Raw genomic sequence first — 21,757 nt, forward strand, 5'->3', positions numbered from 1 at the left:
CGGTAAAATCGCACGGCTTTGAAGTCGCACAAGTGTGAAAGGGGGCTAAGACAGCTCTCAAAGGAAAACATTGGTTTTAACACATCATGCGACATGAGCTCCCAATGTTGGAGCGTTTGTCGGACAAGTGTGAACCCAGCCTAATGCCGCATACACACCATCACTTTATGTGATGAAAAAAAACGACATTTTCTGTGAAGTAAAAAATGACCTTTTTGAAACTTCAATTTTCAAAGACGAAGTTGCCTACACACCATCGTTTTTCTCACAATGTTCTAGCAAAGCGAGGTTACGTTCTCACCACTTTTTCCATTGAAGCTCGCTTCTGGGCATGAGCGGGTGTAAAAACGTCTTTTTAAACTACGTTTTTTGCTACACACGGTCAATTTCTGTGAAGTAAAAAACGACGTTTTGAAAAACGACACATAAAATTGAAGCATGCTTCAATTTTTTTTGGTCGTTTTTTACAAGACATAAAACAACATTTTCCCCCACACACGGTCAATTGAAGTGACTTTTTAAAAACATAATTTTTTTTCATCACATAAAGTGATGGTGTGTACGGGGCATAAGGACAGGTTCACACTGGTACGACACGACAGTCATACAACTTTCATCCTACTTTGCTCTGCGACATCAGTCCTACATTGGTCCGACATCCATCCGACTTTCATGAACAGGATACTAATTTGATCCGACTTTGTGATAGTCTGACTTGTTCTTTGACCAATCAAAACAATCCCAGTGTGAGATAAATTATTTTTACTGCTGCTGTAATCACCATGTCGGATGCCACAAGTCGGATGGTTTGGACAAGGATCCTACTTTGATCCGACTTCAATGATATTCAATGGGTTGAAGTAGGATCAAAGTCGGACCAAAGTAGTGCAGGAACTTTTTTCAATGTCGGACCGACTTTTGTCGTACCAGTTAAGACGGCTCTCATAGGGAAACATTGATTTTCATACGTCATGTGACATTAGCTCCCAATGTTGGAGCGTTTGTCGGAGAAGTGTAAACCCAGGCTCAAACAGTTTCACCAGTACTTATTCAGCAGGTGTTTGCAATGAAGAGGGAACCAAGTTCTTTCATCTGATATTTCTTTTAACAAAATACATGAAGACAATCCGGTCCTGTGATTTTTTTCCCCCCCTTTCAATAGCGTAGATTAAACTGTTGGCCTATTTGTCATGAGTATGTGCACACTCTAGTATAACTTTCACAAGGTTAAGAGGATCGGGATGCAGCACAATTGCAATAATAACTTTTCGGTTTACAATCAGCTCTGTGTCAGAAGAGCATTTACCTTAGAGGAAGATATTCAGAGCAAAAAGTGGCAATGTCATGCTTTTTGTTTGGAAGACAAATGAACAAAAAACTCAATAAGTAATTTTACAAGGCTATAATTTCTGGGAGACTGTACTCTGCAACCCTGTCCAACTGACTAATACATAAATCAGTATATTAATAATCATGATTAAAGAGGTTGGAATCCTTCCCGGTTTAAGTTACTGTACACATAGCTGTTATGTCAATGCCTTCACAAATTCTGCTGGAAAGAAGGGAAAGCTGTATTTTAGAATTTTGGTGTCCCCTATAGGACTAAAGGAAATGTGATGATAATACAAACACAATAATGCAGAAAAGGCATAAGTCTGGGAGTACATGGACTATTTTTGTTAATCTGACAATTGCTGACGATCGCCCTGCAAATAATCACTAGTGATCTCTACACATGTTGTTTGTTATAGAGAATAATCACCTACATTTGAAGCATTGTACTAATAACAGCAATTGATAGTTACTACATGCTATGTTCTATTGTTCCAGTCGTGTGATTAGGAGTGGGGTGATCATGGGCAAAATTTCCCCCTGTGCACCTGTGTGGTGGTCATTCTGTATTCTTGTATAAATTGATTACAGGAGAGGTTTCATTCAAAGTTCAGTGGAACCATAACTGAGGTGCTGCCTTAATGCTTTCTTTTGAGCAAAGAACATAAACATACAGCCTTTTTGTACACTAATACAGGTGAAACTCGAAAAATTTGAATATCGTGCAAAAGTTCATTTATTTCACTAATGCAACCTAAAAGGTAAAACTAATATATGAGATAGACTCATTACATGCAAAGCAAGATAGTTCAAGCCGTGATTTGTCATAATTGTGATGATTATGGCTTACAGCTCATGAAAACCCCAAATCCACATCTGAGAAAAATTGGAATATTACATGCAATCAATAAAACAAGGATTGTACATAGAACAATATCAGACCTCTGAAAAGTATAAGCATGCATATGTACTCAGTACTTGGTTTAGGCCCCTTTTGCAGCAATTACTGCCTCAATGCGGCGTGGCATAGAAGCTATCAGCCTGTGGTACTGCTGAGGTGTTTTGGAAGACCAGGATGCTTCAATATCAGCCTTCAGCTCTTCTGCATTGTTCGGTCTCATGTCACTCATCTTTCTCTTCGCAATGCCCCATAGATTCTCCATGTGGTTCAGGTCAGGCGAGTTTGCTGGCCAATCAAGCACAGTAATCCCACGGTCATTGAACCAGGTTTTGGTGCTTTTGGCAGTGTGGGCAGGTACCAAATTCTGCTGGAAAATGAAGTCAGCATCCCCATAGAGCTTGTCTGTGGAAGAAAGCATGAAGTGCTCCAAAATCTTCTGGTAGATGGCTGCGTTGGCTGCGTTAACCCTGGACTTAATGAAGCACAGTGGACCAACACCAGCAGATGACATGGCTCACCAAATCAAAAACAGACTGTGGAAATTTCATACTGGACTTCAAGCATCTTGCAGTGTGTGCCTCTCCATTCTTCCTCCATACTCTGGGTCCTTGGTTTCCAAATGAGATGAAAAATTTGCTTTCATTAGAAAAGAGGACTTTGGACCACTGAGCAACAGACCAGGTATGTTTTTCTTTAGCCCAGGTAAGACGCTTCTGACATTGTTTGTTGTTCAGGAGTGGCTTGACAAGAGAAATACGACATTTGAAGCCCATGTCCGGGATCCGTATGTGTGTGGTGGCTCTTGATGCACTGACTCAAGCCTCAGTCCTCTCCTTTTGAAAGTCCCCAACACTTTTGAATGGCCTTTTCCTGACAATCCTCTCCAGGCTGCGGTCATCCCTGCTGCTTGTGCACCTTTTTCTTCCACACTTTTCCCTTCCACATAACTTTCTATTAATGTGCTTTGATACAGCACTTTGGGAACATCCAACTTATTTTGCAATTTGCAAACCTTATGAGGCTTTCCCTCCTTATGGAGGGTGTCAGTGATGGTTTTCTGCACAACTATCAGGTCAGCAGTCTTATCCATGATTGTGGGGCCTAATCCTCAAAAACCCGGCGCAACGTAACTTTTTCCATTTAAGTTACACCGCCGCAAAATCTCTAACTAAGTGCCCGATCCACAAAGCACTTACCTAGAAATTTTGAGCGGTGTAACTTAAATCCGGCCGGCGCAAGGCGTTCCTCTTCTCCAGGGGGCGATTACCATTTAAATGAAGCGCGCCCCCGCGCCGGCCGTACTGTGCATGCTCGTGATGTCATTTTCCCAACGTGCATAGCGCGAAATTACGTTACGTCGGGCTTTGTGGATTGCGACGGGACAATAAAGTTGCGTCGGGTAAAAAAAAAGATCCGGCGCCAAAAAATTTTTTTTAAAAAAATCACGTCGCGAGCAAGAAAGGTCTGTTTTTACAAGGTGTAAACAGTTTACACCTAATTTTGCGTTTGCAAAATAAAACTTACGGAGAAAAAACGAAGCTGAAAAGCTTCGTGGATCTTCGTAAGTCCTAATTTGCATACCCGAGGCGGCATTTAGACGCAAAATTTCCCCAGCGGCGGATGCGGTACTGCATCCTAAGATCCGACAGTGTAATTCAATTACACATGTTGGATCTTCGTCCTAACTATGGGAAACTGATTCTGTGGATCAGTTCCATAGTTAGGACCAGGGATACGACGGAGTAACAGCAGTTACTCCGTCGTATCTCTTTTGAGGATTTGGCCCGTGATTCCTACTGAACCAGACAGAGACCATTTAAAGGCTTCGGAACCATTTGCAGGTGTTATGGCTTAATTAGCCTATTTAGACAGGGACACGTTGAGCCTAGAATATTGCACCTTTTCACAATATTCTAATTTTCTGAGATTGTGGATTTGGGGTTTTCATGAGCTGTAAGCCATAATCATCACAATTATGACAAATCGCAGCTTAAACTATCTTGCTTTGCATGTAATGAGTCTATCTCATATATTAGTTTCACCTTTTAAGTTGTATTTGTGAAATAAATGAACTTTTGCATGATATTCAAATTTGTAGAGTTTCACTTGTATTTCTACTGTGTGAATCTCCACTTTGCGCAAGCTATTTTGATGTCCTAAAGGTAGATACATAATAAGCAGTAGACTCACGTATAAAATATTCATTCTTTCTTTCATAGATTCCAGTGATCCTAAAGTATCATCACCTTCATCTGAAGTCGAGTCAACTTTTAACGAGGAAAGCATGCAAATGGTGGATGCCAGTTACCTAGAGTATCTTTGGGAAGCTCATGAAGATATAATTAAATGTGTTCAGGACTGTAAGGTATGGTCAGCCCCATATGATGGGAAAAATCCAGATCCAGAGACTTCTTTTCAAGCTCTGCTGGAGAGCAGTTTTAGAAGAGGAGAGTTTCCAACTTTCAGAGGTACAAACCGACATAATTTAGGATCTTTCTCTTCTGACCATCCCTCTCTTGGAGGTAAACTTCAGATTGATCTTGAGTGGGATGACAGCTATGACACTGGAATATCTCCAGACTCTGGTAACTGTTCACCACAGCCAACTCCCGATCCCACATTACCACCAGAGCCCCCACAAAATATTCAAGACATGAAAAATAATGCAATAATGTTTGTTAAAGGGTCATATATTGAAGAATCTGATTTTCAGGATGATGTAATGGTTTACAGGTTGTGTGCGGAAAAAGATTCCACTGATACAGTAGAGGAAGAAAATAAAGACATGTCAACAAATAAACTGACATCAGATCAGCTGCATAAACTTAATAATGAAAATTCTCAGGGTCAAAAAGGAAGTGAAATTGTAGAAAACAATAAAAAAAATGCAACTGTGAACAGAGATACTGTAAAAAGGCACAGTAAAGAAATACCAAAACTGAATCTTGATTTTACAACTGAGGCAGACTGGAATTCCAATAACAAAACATTAAGTCCAGACAGTGAGGATTTCATAGCTCGTTGTGATGAGATCATAAATGGACTGAACATCACCTCAATAGAAGTGCCCAGCTCACCAGCTCATGAAAGCGTTTCTCTGGTTGATGAAGACGATGATGACTTTGAAAAGTATTCTCTGGGAACACCATCATCAGAAAGTGTCCCATCCCCATTTGGGCCAAAGGAACCTGGAAAATACACTAATAACTCTCCGCGGTCCCAAGCAGCGCCTTTCACAGGTATTCATGTTTATCACTTTCAATTTAAATTAGATAAGCAAAATTCATTCTCCCTGGAGAGTTCTAACTCTGATTCAGCAGGAGACTTGTCAGACCTCTGCAGAGAAAACCCTGTTTTCCCAAAAAGAGCATATTCTTGCAGGGAAAGGCTTTACTACTACAGACTGTGATTGCTTACTAAAAAAAAACAGTTAGACTTGTAGCATACAGTATTTTATTTTGAGGACTTTGAAATATATTTAGCTAATTTGAACTTAAAGTTCAATTGTGATTTAAATGGGGCTGTGACAGTTGTAAGAAAATAACCCAATATTACACTTGAAAACCATGTTCCAGTTAAGCTTATCTCTAGCCAAATGTTTATTTTAGTATTGGATAGAGTGGGGAAGAATTCAAATATATGTTTAAATATTTAGTTCTAATTGTGCACCTGAAAGGAAGATTTTACTTTCTAACCCTTCTCCACTCTACTAAAGGTTTTTGCTTTTATCACTGTTTAAGCGATTTACTACCACTTTTTATCCTAAAAAAAAATTAGCCAAACCAGAGCACAGAAAGCAATAAAAACCTGATAGAGGCTCTAAGCCTTTTCTGCTCTATCTGAGACTGAATAAAAGGTTTTGGCTGGACCTGGGCTTTCATTTATTAATAGAGATGTAATCTTATGCCTACTGGGATTTGGGTACAGAGAACCCTCCTTCAACCTGGTATTTCTTTTCCACCTATACCCATGATTAGTTTATTTGGCTTTACATATAATTTCTATGCAGGTGATACTTAAAGTAGAATTCAAGGCTAAATCTAACTATGCTTAAAATTGTTCTCTCCCCCTTCTAACTCATATTCTAACTATCCCGAGAAAGGAATATTCATATGTTTACCTATTCTCAGGGTGCTCTGGCCCATTTACATGATCTCCCTAGCGGCCGGCTTCAGGGGACAGGTGAGAGCGCCAACAACAGAAGGAATGCCTGGGCAGTGACATCACTTATATGCTTACTATGGGGCATACATTGTCAGTGCTCCCTCCTCACCCCTGAAGCCAGCAGCTGTAAGTTGATCACGTAACCGGACCAGAATGCCTTGAGAATAGGTAAGAAAAATAATCTTCCTTCTATAGGGTAGTTAGAATAGGAGATAGGAAGGGATGGGAGCTGTTTTTAGCTTAGTTAGAGTTAGTCAGGGCTTCTACTTTAAAAGTATATTTTAGCTCCTGATCATTTAGCTACTGTTATGGTTTCCTGGCTTTCTATATATGCTGTAATGCCTTTGTACTTCCCTAAAAAAAGTTGTGGCTGAAATCTTTCTTGGTCTACCTGACCTTGGCTTGGTATCAAAAGAGCCCTGAATTTTCCACTTCTTAATAAGGGATTAAACAGTATTTATTGGCATATTCAAGGCGTTGGGTATCTTTTTATATCCTTTTTCATCTTTATAAAGTTCCATTACTTTGTTACATAGGTGTTTTGACTGTTCTTTTCTACCTCCCCATGGCTCAATGTCTAGCCTGCTTAGGGCATCCATGTGAGAGCCAACACACTCATTGACTATTTATACACAGACATTAATTGTGGTTTAAAAAGCCACACATGTGAGAAATTTAATTGCCATTTTAACCTGTGTGTGCCACCTTCTGTGTCTGTAACAAGGCCAAACATTCCAGGGTATGTAAACTTTTTATCAGGAATATTTGGGGGATTTTTGTTATCATTATGATTTAAAAAGGATCCAAAAAATGATGTGATAATAAATAGCTTCATGTGATCACTATCCTTAAATAAATCACAGTTTTTTGTCATGATTAGTCATATGTTCAATATTAATGCCCAAATATCACAATTCTGCCAGGGTATGCAAACTTTTGAGCACAACTGTATGTACAGTATACTTGTACAAATAAAGAATGATAGAGTTTTAATGATAAAACTTTTGTGAGTGAAGTGTCTAAAAAGCCCAACCATTTTTCTGGTTTTTACTCAATATCTTTATTATAAGGATATGACACATACTGTATAAGCAAGCCAATTTACTTGTTCTCTATATCTGGCTTATTTCTCTAAACCTTCAATTGTACCCTTACCTTTATGTTAGCATGTACAGAAAAGGGTTCGGTTTCTTATTTTTTATTTTCTTATTCTTTTTGCTACATTTTGCTTTTGTATTGTTTTTTATTACCTGTACTACCCACTTTTGTTCAATGCTTTGGACAACACCACAGGAGATAGGGGGACTATATAAAAAGAATAATGTAGATGTCACATGCCAAAAAAAATAAAAATACTCTGGGAACTGAATGTTATGTGTGCAAACTGTATTAGAGGTCTATTTGTGAAATAATAATAATGTTCTTTACGCAGGTCCGTTCATCAGTGTTGTTTTATCAAAGTTAGAGAATATGCTTGAGAATTCTCTACATGTGAACTTGTTGCTGATTGGGATTGTTACACAGCTTGCAACTTACCCCCAACCTCTTATCCGATCCTTCCTTCTTAACACAAACATGGTCTTGCAACCCAGCATCCGATCCCTATACCAGGTACAGTAAAACCAATTGGTATTTCTCTTAGTGTATTGATACCTGCCATTATTCGCGTTCACTTTGATTTTGCTAAACACTGTAAGGGCTCAAAAAAAAGCTGCTTTTACAGGCATTTGAGCTTTTATTTCTGCTTGAAGAAGCTTTTACTTTTTTGGGCTCTTTTGCACATTTTTATTGAGTTTCTTTGAGCTTTTTTGAGCATAAGCATTTTTTTTTTCACAAGCCCTTCCCTCAGGTAATTTTTTTTATTTTTTGTCTTTTTGAGCTTCTTTGGGCTTTTTCATCCTATTTCATGCTCTTTCGCGTGTTTTTGGGCACTTAGACATCTTTTCTGCTCAAAAGCTCCTCTCAAAAATGTGAGTTTGGTGGGCTTTTGTTTTCTGCCTGTTATGCCCTGTACACGCGATCGGTTCGTCTGATGAAAACGGACCGTTTTCATTGGACGAACCGATCGTGTGTGGGCCCCATCAGTTTTTTTTGCCCATCGGTGAAAAAAAATAAAACCTGTTTTTAATTTTTCTTATGGTTAAAAAAACGATAGAAAAAAATGATCGTCTGTGGGGAAATCCATTGGTCAAAAATCCACGCATGCTCGGAAGCATTGAACTTAATTTTTCTCAGCACGTCGTTGTGTTTTACGTCACCACGTAGGACACGATCGGATCTTTAACCGATGGTGTGTAGGCAAGACTGATGAAAGTCAGCTTCATCGGATATCTGATGAAAAAATCCATTGGTTCGTTTTCATTAGACGAACCGATTGTGTGTACAGGGCATAAGAGCATATTTCTGTAAACTCCTGAAAAAGTCATAGTGTGCATGGACATATTTATATTGGCTAACATGGAGGGGAGTTTCCAGGCAGAAATGATAGCTCAAAAAAGTTCAAATGCTTCTTTGAGCTGCAGTGTGCATGAGCCCTAAGGGCCTCAGAGTATTCATTAGAAGCTGCAGCAAGTCAAATGAAGCTCACCTATTTCTTGGATTAAAGATGTCCAACATCATCTAGTCCATTTCTTCTCAGCCTTAGGCCCCGTACACACGACCGAGTCTCTCGGCAGAATTCAGCCAGAAACTCGATGGGAGCTGTATTCTGCCGAGGAAACCGGTCGTGTGTACACTTTTGGCCGAGGAAACCGACAAGGAACTCGTCGGGCCAAATAGAGAACATGTTCTCTATTTCCTCATTAGTCAATGGGGAAACTTGGCTCGCCGAGATCCTCGGCAGCTTCACAAGGAACTCGACGAGCAAAACGATGTGTTTTGCCCGTCGAGTTTCTCGGACGTGTGTACGGGGCCTCACTGTCCCTCTCATTTATTGGATTTTAGTCCTGTCAATCATGGAGGCTCAACATTCCATGTGGGCATTACCTCTGGCAGTCTATATTGTATGCAAATACAACCTGATTTGCAATGCCTGCTTTTCCGGGCTAACACCTACTCATCAAGGCAATTTGATATTTACATAACTCCTCCCAATAGACAGCCCACCACTTGCATCAGGGCTAAGGGCTCTTGAGAGGAGTACTGAGGCAGGGTGCAGCAATGTTTTCAGTAAGCTATATACAGAACCCTGCTAGCTACTCCCTCCAGCCATTTTTCCTGCATTGCATCTAACTCAAGGATTGTATTAAAAATGTAAAATTTTTAATTACATTTTTTTAGCAGGTTGATAAGAAAGGTGATTCTGAGAAGGTGAAATGAAACTTCATCTTTAACCACTTAACGACCGCCGTACGGTGATATACGTCGGCAGAATGGCACGGCTGGGCAGATTGACGTACCGGTATGTCCTTTTCATCTACCCAGCCGTGGGTCGAGTGCCCGCGACCCGGTACGAAGCTCCGGGACCAGGACCGCAAGACCTGCGGACCCGATCGCCGCTGGGGTCCCGCGATCGGTCCCCGGAACTGAAGAACGGGGAGAGCCGCGTGTAAACACGGCTTCCCCGTGCTTCACTGTGGTGGCTGCATTGAATGTGTCATCCCTTTTATAGGGAGACACAATCGATGATGTCAGACCTACAGCCACACCCCCCTACAGTTGTAAACACACACTAGGTGAAACATAACCCCTTCAGAGCCCCCTGTGGTTAACTCCCAAACTGCAACTGTCATTTCCACAATAAAGAATGCATTTTAAATGCATTTTTTGCTGTGAAAATTACAATGGTCCCAAAAATGTGTCAAAATTGTGCGACGTTTCCGCCATAATGTTGCAGTCACGAAAAAAATCGCTGATCGCCCCCATTAGTAGTAAAAAAAAAAAATTAATAAAAATGCAATACAACTATCCCCTATTTTGTAAAGCTATAAATGTTGCGCAAACCAACCAATAAACGCTTATTGTGATTTTTTTTTACCAAAAATAGGTAGAAGAATACGTATCAGCCTAAACTGAGGAAAAAAAATGTTTTTTTTATATATTTTTGGGGGATATTTATTATAGAAAAAAGTAAAAAATATTGCATTTTTTCAAAACTGTCGCTCTATTTTTGTTTATAGCGCAAAAAAAAAAAAAAACGCAGAGGTGATCAAATACCACCAAAAGAAAGCTCTATTTGTGGGGAAAAAAAGGACATCAATTTTGTCGCACGACCACGCAATTGTCAGTTAAAGTGACGTAGTGCCGAATCGCAAAACCTGGCCTGGGCCTTTAGCTGCCTAAGGCCCCGTACACACGAGAGGATCGATCCGCTGGAATTGATCCGCGGACCGGCTCCAGCGGATAGATCCCCTGGTGTGTACGATCCAGCGGATCTGTTTCCGTGGATTTTTGTCCCCGGGGATGGATTTCCAGCGGATCAAAATTTCTTGACATGCTAAGAAATCGATCCGCTGGAATCCAGTCCAACGGATTGATCCGCTGGTCTGTACAGACTCACCGGATCAATCCGTCCGAATCCATCCCCCGCATGCGTCGTAATGATTCGACGCATGCGTGGAATTCCTTATATGACAGCGTCGCGCACGTTGCCGCGTCATCATCGCGGACGGAATTCCGCGGGGATTTTGATCTCATGGTTAGTACAACCATGAGATCAAAATCCGCCAGAGGATTTATCCGCGGAAACGGTCCCCCGGACCGTTTCCGCAGATAAATCTTCTCGTGTGTACCCGGCCTGAAGGTCCGGGGCTTAAGTGGTTAAGCATAATTAACAAACTTTTGCCTTCTTTCCCTGCACTGGGAGGGAGGCTAATATGCAGTAAACTGAGAGCATGCAATTCAGGGTAAGGAAAGCTCCTACTGCTTCATGAGCTGTTTTTTTCATTGTTTAGTCTGTGTGCTAAGCATAATGAGTAGAAGGAATGGCTACAATCAAGACCTAAAATTGAAATCTCTGCATTTGTAAAAGTGGTGATAGGGTTGCATCATATAACACTTATAGAAACAGACATAGTAGTGGAAGTCTTAAAAGGAAATCTAACAACACAAAATAATACATGTATAAAATGAAATATAAGAACGATGGGTGATATCTGTTACAAATAGTTTGGGTTTAAATGTTAACCTGTTGCAGCAGATGCACATAAATGGATGTTCTCTTGCTGAGAATGACGACAAGCATGATCCTGACAGCAGGAAGAATTTGAAGACTGTGAAGAAATGTCACATCAATAAAAGACACGTTCCTTTTTTGTTGCTTCAATGTCGCCTTTCTTTTCACTTGATAGATACCTAGTACACAGATACAACAAAACGCTTCTCTTTATTCTGTAATGGATGCCACAGGATTGAAGGACAAAATGACTAAACGTTAGTGGCACACCGTACGCTGTCTGCTGATAACTACTTCAAATGACAGTCTTTATTAAGAACAGTCCATGAATCTCAGGCCCCTGAGCATAGTCCAACATACCGACATTCTCTTTTCTGTTTTTAATCTGTGTCTTCCTCAGTAAAAGTACAAGTGTGGTTATAAATGCATTCATTTTTGTCATTTAAAAGAACCAACAAATTCTATAGCTCAAAAACAATTATATAGATTATCCACATCTATCTCTGTCCTTAAAAGAACTTACAAAGTTTTTGTCTCTGCCACAGTCATATAGTCAAACATATATAACGTAGGGCCAACCTGCATAGCAGGCAGTTGACCATTATATTTTTGAGTTGTGGGGGCAAAAAAGCAGAACACCCAGAATAAACCAGTGCAGCCACGTAGATTCCATAAAGACTAAAGCCCCGTACACATGATCAGAATATTGTACAAAAAATACCGCTTCAAAGTGATCGTACAATAATGTGACCGTTAGTACACAGCTTTTGTCCGGAATTTTCCTGAGGGAAAAGAACACAAAAAGTTTTCTCGTATTTTACCAGATCGTACAATTTTCGTTTGATTGGTACAGTTTTCATAAGAAAATACAATACAAATACATTACATGACTTACAAATATTTATTCTGTCATACGAGAATTTTTGGACTTTAGTAACCTATTAATTTTCGATATGGAGACTAGAATGCTTAAAAAAACGGACAATCATTCATCCGATAATCTCATCCTGTGTACTAGGCTTAAGACTCCATGCACACTGGGCTTAAAAAATGCTCATAAAGGGCCATATTCTCATAGAAGTTACGATGGAGTATCTCAGGATACTCCATCGTAACTCCCTTTTTTGGCCCGTGTATCTATGCGACTGATTCTTAGAATCATTTTCGCATAGATACACTTAAGATCCGCCATCTGTAAGTCACTTACACTGGCGGATCTTAAATGTAATGACGCCGGCCGCCGCTAGATGGCATTTACGTGAAGGACTCATTTGCGTATGCAAATGATCCTTCTACGCCGATTCCCGAACGAGTTCGCGTTGCGTAACCGTCGCTAACGTCGTTTGTGTAAGCGGAAACTTACTCCTGCTATATGAGGAGTACGTTTCCGCAAGTCCCACGTAGGCCATGTTACGGATGGCGTCGGGTCCGCGTCGTGTTTTTTATCGTCGGGTACGTCGTTTTACTAAGTCGTTCTTGAATACGACTTTACGTCAATGACGCACACGTCAGCGTCATTGACGTTTTCCGCCGAGAACTGGAGCATGCGCACTGGGCTTTTTGAAGCCCGGCGCATGCGCAGTTCATTAGAATCGGGGGCGCGCTTAATTTGAATACAAGCCGCCCCCTTGGAGATCCGCCAGGCTACGCCGGGGCATTTACACTCCGCCGTCCCAACTTACGGAGCAAGTGTTTGGGGAATACAACACTTGCTCCTGTAAGTTGGGACAGCGGAGTGTAAGTGCCTTAAGCGCAGCCCGCGGATTTTTAGAGAGAATATGGGCCAGTGAGTATTTTTGGTATACATGTTTAGGCGAGATTTTTTTCTGCCAGAAAGCTCCCATCAAAAATGCAAACCAGAACGTCTAAGCAGCCATTTTTATGCCAGTGTGCATGGATCCCGAATACAGATATTGGGGCAGATCCACATACATCGGCGCATATTTGCGTTGGGCGCAGTGTATCTAAGATACACTACGCCGCCGTAACTTACTTTTTTTTTCCGAATCCTCAAAGAATGCGCGCCGTAAGTTACGGCAGCGTAGTGTATCTTTGGCGGCGTAAGGGCGTGCAATTCAAATCGATGTGATGGGGGCGTGTTTTATGTAAATACGTCGTGACCCAACATAAACAATGTTTTTTTTTGAACGGCGCATGCGCCGTCCGTGGGGGTATCCCAGTGCGCATGCTCGAAATTAAACCGAAACAAGCCAATGCTTACGCCGGTGACGTCATCCTATGCAAATCTCTATTCGCGAACGACTTACGCAAACAACGTAAAAAATTCAAAATTCGACGCGGGAACGACGGCCATACTTAACATTGAGTACGCCTCATATAGCAGGGGTAACTATACGCCGGAAAAAGCCAAGCGCAAACGACGTAAAAAAAATAGGCCGGCCGGACGTTCGTGGATCGCCGTATCTAGCTAATTTGCATACTGGGCGCGGAATTCGATGGAAACGCCACCTAGCGGCCGCCGAAAAAATGCACCTACTATCCGACGGCGGACTAAGACGTACGCCTGTCGGATCGAGCCCAGATGCAGTCGTATCTTGTTTTGTAGATACAAAACAAAGATACGACGCGGGAACTTTAAAATTACGCGGCGTATCAATAGATACGCCAGCGTAATTCTTCTGTGGATCTGGCCCATTGTATCTAGTGGGGAGTGAACCAAGACCCCTTCCTTATTAATTTGCTGTCTGGCCTTCTCCTCTACTTGTTTACAAGAGGCTTGATTTATCTTTGACTCTCTGGGGCTACACTTCCCCCAAGAAATGGGGAATCAGAACTGTGCTTTAATTGTGAGTTATAACCTTGCATTGCTGAGATTCATATTTAGAATCAGAACTCTTACTGACTATTTTCATGACAAAGTCAAATGGCAGGATACTGTGAATCCCGCAGTCTATATTCAAATTGATTGTGGTTTACTATTAGACAGGAAAATAGACTGGTTATGGAAACTGGAAAGTACAGGGGGCGAGCTTCTAAAAAAGACTGACGGAATGTGCAACATAGCTGCATAATTGTGAATCTTGTATTCAATTATTAATAAGTCTGTTGTCATATTTCAATCTGTTAAGACTGTAAATAAATCATAAGCCTCCTCTTCTGGTCTCCACCAATTTTAACAGTCTGTTTCATTTTTCAAAACACTTGGAAGTCTATTTGTGGAATGTTCTATTTCAATGAATGAAGCTTGTCTTTTTCTCTGGGTGGGGGGTCTTGAATGTGATATGAATTATTTATGTATGTGTACAGGTATAGTGGATTGTTAACAATGCAGAGGCATATTTATAGATATACAGTACAGTGTATACTGTGGTGTAGTGTAATGTGTTTATAGATGTAAGTTGTAGTATATATAGTGGTTCAGGTGTAAAAGGCAATATTTACAGTAGGTTCATTGTTGCACTAAGATGTACTTTATAGTGATACATTACATTGAGCTGTAATCTGATAATTTTTAAAATACAATGGCCTATGAAAAATGTACACTTCTGTATATTGTTTTTATGCATGATGTCCACTGTGACTAGGCGATGTTGCTAAGTGTCCCCATTTCCCCAAGTATCCTAATATGTATGTATTTAAAGGGCATGTAGCCACATACCATGAGATGACTACATCTTGATCATATAATGTGACAAAGAAATCTTGCTGAATTGATAGGCTAAATATTGGGTAGTATCATGGAATGGCTGCCCCCATTGAATATGGGTAAAGGCTATCTTTTCCATTACCATTACCAATAGCTGAACATAGTCAGGCTTATTATTCTGAACCACAGTGACAGTGTAGTGCACTGTCTTTTACGTTCAAGGAAAAAAGGTTTTCTCATGGTTACTGCAACCTGTAACTGAAGGCTCTCAATGCTTTAAGCATTTTCTTACATTACTGAAAATGTTTTCAGTATTAAGTATATGCACTAACAAATTGTACGCAAGTAATTTTATGCGCCAATAAATGTTGGACACTAATGCATATTGCACAAATTATGTTTTTGTGCAGCAAGAAGACCCAAAAGTAATAGCTCTGTTGCTTAAAGGGGTTGTAAAGGAAAACATTTTTTTTCATAATAAGCATCCTTTACCTGCAGACATTCCTCTTTTCACTTCCTCATTGTTCGTTTTTGCTCAGAAGTTGCTCTATTTCTTCTCTGTTCTGTTCACTTCCTGCTTGTCTGATTTTACTGACCACCGTGAAGGGAGGCTTTACTGCTGTGGTCAGTAACGTGCTCACCCCTTCCTGGGAACTACATCTGTGTGGCAGGATGCTCTCTATGTGTTAGAGACTTCAAGGAGGTGTGAATTACTGGGCGTGCCGCAATTCAGTTGTGTAGTTCAATGTAGTTCTTACATGAACGAGCGATGGAAACCAGGAAGTGAACGAGAGAACAGAAACTAGAACGCCAGAGGTGATATAGATGAAGGAATTTAATAGGTGTTTACTCATTTTTTAACAGAATTATTACACTATTCTGTCTGTCTACCTTGCAGACATTAATTTTAGGCAAAACATTGTTTTCCTTTACAACTCCTTTAACCTTTAAGTATAAGGTTTAGCTTTAGAACGAATGTTCTTTGAAGCTGTGTACACACGATCGGTTTGTCCGATTAAAAAAGACCAATGGACTGTTTTCATTGGACAAACCGATCGTGTGTTGCCCCCATCGGTCTTTTTTCCACAGAACATGTTTTAAATTGTTCCTATGGATAAAAAAACTATAGGAAATTCCGATCGTCTTTGTGGAACTCCATCGGAGAAAAATCCATGCATGCTCAGAATTAAGTCGACGCATGCTCGGAAGCATTGAACTTCATTTTTTTGGCTTGTCGTAGTGTTTTACGTTACCGCCTTTTGGCACGATCGGAATTTAGTCTGATAGTTTATATGCAAGACTGATGAAATTGGAGTCCATCAGAAATTCGATCATGTGTTCACGACTTTAAGGCACCATCCTCCAGCATTTTGTCACATGTCATACATACCTGAAGCACAGTTCATGGGAGATACCTACTCTGCCAAACAGCCTGGCTCCTCCTATACATGTGGCACAATGAGAGGCCTGAATGGATCCAATATACCCCTGGATTAGGACTTAAATATCAGTTTATCCATTTAAAATAGACCTACACTGAAATGTTACCCTAAAGTGTAACTAAAGGCATTTTTTTTTTTCATTTTTTTTTATAGGGTAGGGGAGGATTATAATCAGATCATTTATTTATTTTTGCCCACTGAGGGGGATTTTTCTTTGAGTTCCTGTCCCATAGCCAAAACAGAATGTGAGAGGAAATCTTTCCAATTTGAAAGCATCCCTGTGTGTTACCAGGGTTAACTGGACTAGTGTCCCCAATGGAAGATTTCCCATCTATCAGTGTTTTGATGTCAACCCAAAATTTGGGATTTTATTTTACTTTTGATGATAATAGTTAGCAAGACAAATGGAGAGGGTGAATCTCCCTAACCAGGACAATAAATATTGACAGGTATTCAAATACCTTATCACTCCAAAACTAAAAAATAGTTTTGCATTTAGTTACACTTCAAAGATATTGTTTTGTTGACAATGGATAAATAAAGTCTAAAAGCCTAGGGTTTTGATCAGGTGAACTTTGCTGAAGGAGAGGAACACAGGTCAGATTTTCTGAATGTCCCTGGCCACATTCCCTAATATCCTCTGGACCACAAAAAGGGCCATAATCACGCAAGCTGCCTTCAGTTTCTAATAGCATTGGGGATGGCCAATGCCACTTCTACGTAAGCTCTGTATACTGTTCTACTTTTCTGAGAGGCCACCACTAGACAGCTAGAACTCTAAAGTTCACAAGATGGGTGCTTTGTGTAAGATTTAGAGGTAGGTATAGTTGACAAAAGATCAAAAGGGCACTAGCTGGTCAAGCAAGTGAAAATACATAAAAATGCCAAGATGAATAAATCAATGAACAATAATTAGTGATCAAACTGAATGTGAATTATATATATATATATATATATATATATATATTATGTGCACAATAAAAAAGGAACCCAATAGAATATATAATATTTCAAGAAACAATCATAACAAAATATATATAAAGTTCATAATTTCTGTATTTCATCAATCCAAAATATATTCTCCAACACCGTGATTCTGTGAGTAAAAAGTGCTTTAGTATTCCAAATAGACAGTGTTCCACCCAAAGTGAGATATAAATTGCGCTCACCAGATGAATAAATTCGGCGAGCAAGTGACCATCAAACCCAGATCGTAAAGATGCAAATTCCTTCAATTCATGAGAAAATCTCCACCATATTCAAAATCTATCTCCTCTCATTTAATACTCAGATGGATACGGCCAACCAATAACCATAAAGTTGTTGAGTATATGGGTTAAACTCTTCAATCAATGGACATAACCTCCCTCTCCTTTCCCCATCAAGGGCTCTGTAGAATTGGCTCCACCAAATGAGCCACAGAAAGCAGGTGATAGTGTAATATTGCTTTTTATTAACTAGAAAGGTTGCTGCACTTACACTCTAGTAAATGTTCGGCACATTAGCAGCTCTGGGGTCTGTAAAACGAATCCCGTACCGCTGTCTGACGAGAGGCGAATTGAAGAAATTGGCATCTTTACTATCCATGTTTGATAGTCATTTGCTCGCTGAATTTATCTAGTGAGCGTAATTTATATCTCACTTTGGGTGGAGCACTGTCTATTTGGAATACTGAAGCACTTTTTAATCACAGAATCACTGTGTTGGAGAATATATTTTGGATTGATGAAATACAGAAATTATGAACTTCATATATATTAATTTATGTTTTTTTTTTTCAATATTATATATTCTATTGGGTTTATTTTTCATTGTGTACATTATATATATATATATATATATATATATATATAATATAAATATATAAATCTATATATATATATATATATATATATATATATATATATATATATATATATATATATATATATATATATATTCACATTAATTTTGATCACTTATTATTGTTCATTGATTTATTCATTTATTGATCTTGGCATTTATGTATTTTTACTTGCTTGACCAGCTTGCGCCCTTTTGAGCTTTTAAAAAAAAAATAATAGTTACCCACTAATTTTAGGAGCAGCACTGGCACATAATTGTTATATCAGTTAACAGTTGGCACCGTTCCCTTCTTGTTTCAGGTATAGTTGACTAGTTTAAAAAAATATTGCACCACATTGTGTAGGGAATAGAAGGGGTTGGTATTTTAACTTGGTTCTGAAACTGGACTTGGAATCTAAAACCCCAAATATTTTTTTCTTGCCTTAACTCTCACATTCAGCTCTTAGGCCCAGATTCACAAAGGAGATACGACGGAGTATCTCAGATACTCCGTCGTATCTCTCAGAGTATCTATGCGACTGATTCATAGAATCAGTTACGCATAGATATCCCTAAGATCCGACAGGTGTAATTGTTTTACACTGTCGGATCTTAGGATGCAGTACCGCGGCCACTGCTGGGGGGAGTTTGCATCGTAAAGCAGCGTCGGGTATGCAAATTAGGAGTTACGGCGATCCACAACGGTTTTTCGCGTTCGCTACGTCGCCGCTAGTCTAGTTTCCCGTCGCAAAGTTAGTCGTCGTTTTGGGTGCCTTAACTTTAGACAGCAAACATATTGCTGTATAAAGTATGGCCGTCGTTCCCGCGTCGAAATGTAAAATTTCACGTCGTTTGCGTAAGACGTCCGGGAATACGGAAGTACGCTACGCATGTCGCCGATCGTAAAAATGACGTCAGTTCGCGCAAAGCACGGCGGAAATTTTGAAATGGAGCATGCGCAGTAGGTCCGGGGCGGGAGCGTGCCTAATTTAAATGGTACCCGCCCCATTCGATTTGGACCGCCTTGCGCCGGACGTGTTTACGATACACCGCCGCAAGTTTCCAGGTAAGTGCTTTGTGGATCGGGCACTAAAACTGAAAACTTGCGGCGGTGTAACGTAAACGGCTTATGTTACACGGGCGCAATTGTACCTGAATCTGGCCCATAATCCCTAATTGTAATACATTAGTGCTTAATTTAGTACACTCGCTGTAAAACGAATTCTGATATAATTTTGACGTATTTTTTTGCCAAATCAAATCTTTGCCTTAAGTTATTAACAACAAAATAGTTTTTTGCCAATATATAATATGCCAAAAAAAGCAGTACCATAAAGAGCTATTCCTCAATGTCTACATCAAATACAACCAATCTGCTGTAAGTGGTTAAAGAAGTGATGGGCTTTGAAGTGTGTTTATTTTTGTTTGGTTATCATTAATTACTTGATTTGAGCAGCACTTAAATAAGTAATCACTTCTGTCAGTCATGCTATAAATAAATAAATTGAGTTGTTGCCATATATCTTCATTTGATTTCAACTCCAGCCTCTTCCATTTGTGTCACTTTAATTTTGACTGACACCAAATAATGAACATATAGGTGGTATACACATCAAGTAATGCCGTTTTTCATGCAGCTTTCCACCTTTTTCATAAGAGCTGAAAAGATGCAGTGAGAAATAAATCTTCTATTGTATTACTGTAAATGGCCAAATCCCCCAGTGTATCCTGGCAATGTGCCCTAAACTTGTATTTGGAGCAGCTTTAGCGGAGAATAGAGAGCAGAATTCAAATGATCATTTAGCTGTAGCTCTCAGGATGTCAAGTGAGCTGCCAGTTATATTAGAGACTTCATCATGGCACAGGCATACGCTTCCTGAGCTGCTGTGGGTTCACTCTTTTCTGGGACTTCAAGGCTATTTGCTGCAAAATTGCTCATTCATCACCTCATGAAATCAACTCAACCCCATTTTTTTAACATCTGAAGAGAAAAGTAATTTTGGAGAGAAAAACCATAAATGACATATATTTCTCCCTCTTCGTTTCCAGGTACTCGCCTCTGTCAGACATAAAATTGAACAATTTGCAGCGGCAGAGCAAAGTTTTCCCTTGTTACTTGCAGAAGCTCAACAATACTTGCTAGCTCGCATGGGCTCTCCAAACCGCGAACTCCCAGGTGTGTCAACCAAAGGTAATAAACAGGTTACATGTAAGCAGATTAGGTCACTGAATGACTGAATATGAGAGGAGACATTTGTATATATGGAATATTATTTCACCATGTTTTTGCATTAACTAGAATGTAGAATGTATGTCCTTCTACATGTCTCTTCTCTCATTTATCTACTGTATTTGCTGGGGTATAAGACTTCCTTTTACACTCAAAAAAACTGGCGAAAAAGCAGGGGTACAGTAGCCTGCTCGGATTGGCTTTGAGAGTCAGAGAGGCGTGGGCTGATGATGTTACAGCCTCTGCCAATCCAAGCAGGCTTTGTATTCATTAATAGATTACATTGCTCACCTCCAGCAAGAATGAAAAAGAATATGGCTCCAGAAGGAAGAAATATGAAGCGTCGGAAGCCTCGGAAGGGGGGTCATCTTATACGGTGTGTACAGGCAAAAAATATAAAAAAAAATGTAAAATTAGGGGGTCGTCTTATATGCCCGGTCGCCTTATACACCGGCAAATACGGTAATAGAAATATGGGGCCAGATCAACATAGAATTGGATAGGCGCAGCGTATCAGAGATACGATACGCCGCCGTATCTTACCTGGCTTTAAGTCGAATCCAGGAAGATTTTGCGCCGTAAGTTACGCCGGCGTAGTGTATTTCTGGCGGCGGAATTCAAATCGGCGGGTAGGGGGCGTGATTCATTTAAATGAAGCGCGTCCCTGCGCCGATTGAACTGCGCATGCTCCGTTTCGAAATTTCCCGCCGTGCTTTGCGCGAAATGATGTTGCAACAACGTCATTTTTTGAACTTAGACGTGACTTACGTCCATCCCTATTCACGGACGACTTACGAAAAAAAAAATGTAAATTTCGACGCGGGAACGACGGCCATACTTTAACATGGCAAGTCTATCTATACGCCGCAAAATAACAGCTTTAACTATACGCCGTAAAAAGCCGACTAGAGACGACGTAAGAGAATGCGACGGCCGCGTGTACGTTCGTGGATTGTCGGAAAAAGCTCATTTACATACCTGATGCGGAAAACGACGCAAACTCTACACAGCGGATGAAGCCGTACGCCTGTCGGATCGAACCCAGATGCCGTCGTATCTTGGTTTGAGGATTCAAACTAAAGATACGACACGGGTAGTTTGAAAGTACGCCGGCGTATCAGTAGATACGCCGGCGTACTCGCTA

At 40.2% G+C, this 21,757-nt stretch overlaps 1 protein-coding gene across 3 annotated transcripts in view; it reads left to right on the top strand.

The window, feature by feature from the left end:
• Positions 1 to 21,757, top strand: part of FHIP1A (FHF complex subunit HOOK interacting protein 1A) — a 390,138-nt gene that overhangs the window by 351,294 nt on the left and 17,087 nt on the right. For all 3 annotated transcript variants that reach the window (XM_040331897.1, XM_040331896.1, XM_040331898.1), the window contains 3 exons: positions 4,453 to 5,472; positions 7,830 to 8,008; positions 20,433 to 20,574. In XM_040331897.1, the coding sequence (XP_040187831.1) occupies positions 4,453 to 5,472; positions 7,830 to 8,008; positions 20,433 to 20,574 (1,341 nt within the window). The remainder of the gene's footprint in view (positions 1 to 4,452; positions 5,473 to 7,829; positions 8,009 to 20,432; positions 20,575 to 21,757) is intronic.

Source organism: Rana temporaria, chromosome 1, assembly GCF_905171775.1.
Source record: "Rana temporaria chromosome 1, aRanTem1.1, whole genome shotgun sequence".
NCBI classification, from domain to species: domain Eukaryota; kingdom Metazoa; phylum Chordata; class Amphibia; order Anura; family Ranidae; genus Rana; species Rana temporaria.